General features: G+C 44.2%; 1 protein-coding gene across 1 annotated transcript in view; it reads left to right on the forward strand.

Moving 5' to 3' along the window:
- The window catches only part of LOC101848795 (E3 ubiquitin-protein ligase MIB2), a gene marked incomplete at its 3' end in the record, with an annotated part of 25,453 nt that overhangs the window by 19,721 nt on the left and 2,275 nt on the right, over nt 1-3,457 (forward strand). The window contains 3 exon segments of the mRNA XM_013090632.2: nt 524-660; nt 1,097-1,207; nt 1,929-2,033. Of these exon segments, the coding sequence (XP_012946086.1) occupies nt 524-660; nt 1,097-1,207; nt 1,929-2,033 (353 nt within the window).

The following is a 3,457-nucleotide window of genomic DNA, read 5'->3' on the forward strand; positions in this document are numbered from 1 at the left end:
ATTGTTACAGATTTCCCCCGTTGGGTTTGTTACTTCCATTGTTACAGATTTCCCCCGTTGGGTTTGTTCCTTCCATTGTTACAGATTTCCCCCGTTGGGTTTGTTACTTCCATTGTTACAGATTTCCCCCGTTGGGTTTGTTACTTCCATTGTTACAGCACTGTTTAAGGCCGCCACCTGTTGGAGAGAGACATTTTTCTCCTCAGCAATGGGTGGCGGTCTTGAGCGATTTTGGCTCTAATTTGGAATGTGATTTGTTGTTTCTGACAGCTTTGTGCAGACTCAGGACTGTTTTTTCATTTTTTGTTTGTTTGGGATAGTCGTGTGACGGACTTGAAGCTTGATATGTTTGGTTTGTTGATAGTGCCTCAGTCATGTGACAACTTGGATGTTTTGTTTGTTGGCTGTGCCAGTCATGTGATGTTTTGTTTGTTGATTGTGCCAGTCATGTGATGTTTTGTTTGTTGATTGTGTCAGTCATGTGACATCAGTCATGTGACAACTTTGTTGCTTTTGTCTCCAGGGGATGTTGTGGCGGCTCAGGGCGGCGTGACTCCCAGCGTCTTCAAGGTCGGCGACAAAGTTCGGTGTAACCTCGACATGGAAGTCCTCAAGCAGATGCAGGAAGGCCACGGAGGCTGGAACCCCAGAATGGCCGATGTAAGAGATATGTCTCTAGGCACACTGAATGATGCCTCATGTGAACAGAGTCGTTATGGTTTATCTGTTTGCAGGCATAAGGAAACCAGGGTTTTGAAACAATAACTTTCTGAAATACTGGCATTTTCTGAATCTGCAGCTGTCAAAGATTATTAGTTTTGAAATGTTCCAAATGTCTCCTACAGTGTTTTGTTGAGCTGAATTATTTAAGCCAATAAGTCAGGAAAGATAAAGCTCAGAGTTTCTGGATTGTTTTATTTCTCTAGAAACAATAAATAAACGCGATCCAAATTAAAGCATTTAAAGACAGTATTTTTAGAAGGCCTTTTAGATTTGGAAGAGAAGAAATTGAAAATCAATAATTTCCCGCTCCAAACTTTCCATGTTTTTCTTCTGTAATCACGTAACATGTGTGCCCCCTTACTCCTGTACACAGTACATCAACAAGATGGGCGTGGTGCACAGGATCACGGACCGGGGCGACGTGCGTGTACAGTACGACGGATGTGCCAACCGATGGACCTTTCACTCTGAGGCCCTGACCAAGGTACGGGGTTTGTCAATTGAAGGACTCATTTCAAATTCTGAATGGCCCAAATTATGGGATTGATTCTCAATAGCTAAACTTTGTTAGTAAGAGCTTGCTTTCTTTCATTTCCTTCTGGCCATTTTGGGAACAAAAACAAAAAAAGGTGAGTACTGTCGATGATGTATTACTGGCATAATGGTATTGGTAAGTGAAAAGGTTTGGGGGGTATGAGAATGGTGTAGACAATTGGCTGCCCACATTTGGCTTGACACAGGAAGGTGTCGGCAACTATTACAACATTTGGCTTGACACAGGAAGGTGTCGGCAACTATTACAACATTTGGCTTGACACAGGAAGGTGTCGGCAACTATTAGAACATTTGGCTCGACACAGGAGGGAGTCAGCAACTATTAGAACGGCAGCAGACCATGGAAGGTTCCTAAATATTCTCGGCTTCCCGGGAAGCATACAGCGCAAGTAGTCTGAAGGACGAATATACTAACAGACAAGACATTTCAATGTCTGTAGTCAGGTACCCATTCCCACCTGGGTGAAGTCAAGAAATTTGTGTAAAGTGCCTTTCAAGTGACACAATATCAGGCCCCTGAAGGAATTTGAACCCACGACCTTACGGTTTAGATTCTGAGAGTACCGACGCTACCAAAGGTAGCTGACAGCTATAGTTGAACCAGTGTACTTTGCCAGGCCTGAAGGTTGCTTTGTCTGTTTGGTGCTCAGGTCCAAGTGTTCCAGCCGGATGATTTTGTGCGGATCTCGGACAACTTGCAACAGGTCAAGGACTGGCAGGCTGGACATGGGGAGTGGACCGAGGTTATGAAAAATGTAAGTGGACGATTCGTCTGGGGGGGGGGCTCACGGTAGAAGAGAGATGGAATTCCCATATTGAGAAGTTTGTTTTGGGGAGCAAAATTACAGCCTTCTATTATATGCGCAGATACCATCTTTTCTGAGTATCTGCACCAATGCTATGTCGTTCATGTTCCAAAAGTTCGACAGATTTTGTAGAGGCCTTTTTTTAATATTGATTTTTTTTCATTCATGCTTGTAAAAAAAAAGTACAATTTAGCATTGCCGACTCCAGCGAGTCTAACGAAATAACCAGACAAGTTACAACGTCCCTTCTTTTTTGAGTCTCAAGAGCTGAAATGCGGGCTTTGGGTGCACTAAATGAGAATTACCATAAATACGGGGATACACCTAAAATTGTATGTTGAAAAGTACCAAAAAGTAAGTCTTCCCAGACAGAGCGGCGACAGGGAGCTGACCTTCGTGACCCCGACATGATAAGGCGCTCGTCGAGGAACCCCCCGCGGCGCACCATGAGCAGGGCTATCTCTGACAGACATGATCAAAGCAGTTCATTTCCTTGTTGGTTTAGATTGTGTTAACAGGGGCGTAAAACTAAAACGTGCACAGTGTTTTTTGTGGAGGATCTTTTGGCCAACATGGGATCTTGTGGGGAATGTGTTGGGAGTCCAGTGGAAGGTGGGTGTTGTGTGTGTGTGTGTTTGTGTTTTGTGTGTGTGTGTTGTGTTTGTGTAGTGTGTGTGTGTGTATGTGTGTGTTGTGTGTGTGTGTTACGTGTGTGTGTTGGGTGTGTGTGAGTTGTGTGTTACGTGTGTGTGTTGGGTGTGTGTGTAGTGTGTGTGTGTTGTGTGTGTGTGTGTTGTGTGTGTAGTGTGTGTGTGAGTTGTGTGTGTTGTGTGTGTGTGTAGTGTGTAGAGTGTTGTGTGTATTGTGTGTGTGTTGTGTGTGTGTAGTGTGTGTGTGTGTGTGTGTTGTGTGTGTGTTGTGTGTGAGTTGTGTGTGTATGTAGTGTGTGTTGTGTGTGTGTAGAGTGTTGTGTGTGTGTGTAGTGTGTGTTGTGTGTGTGTAGAGTGTTGTGTGTGTTGTGTGTTTTGTGTGTAGTGTGTGTGTGTTGTGTGTGAGTTGTGTGTGTATGTAGTGTGTGTTGTGTGTGTGTAGAGTGTTGTGTGTGTGTGTAGTGTGTGTTGTGTGTGTGTAGAGTGTTGTGTGTGTTGTGTGTTTTGTGTGTAGTGTGTGTGTGTTGTGTGTGAGTTGTGTGTGTATGTAGTGTGTGTTGTGTGTGTGTAGAGTGTTGTGTGTGTGTGTAGAGTGTTGTGTGTGTTGTGTGTGTGTAGAGTGTTGTGTGTGTGAACTTGCGGTCGGGATGTGTTATCTACATGTACGTGTAAACATTTTGTCAAGTTCTTCCAGCATTTTGCAGGGGCCACAGTAGCTTCTGG

This window comes from Aplysia californica, unplaced genomic scaffold, assembly GCF_000002075.1.
Source record: "Aplysia californica isolate F4 #8 unplaced genomic scaffold, AplCal3.0 scaffold01379, whole genome shotgun sequence".
Taxonomy (NCBI): Eukaryota; Metazoa; Mollusca; class Gastropoda; order Aplysiida; family Aplysiidae; genus Aplysia; species Aplysia californica.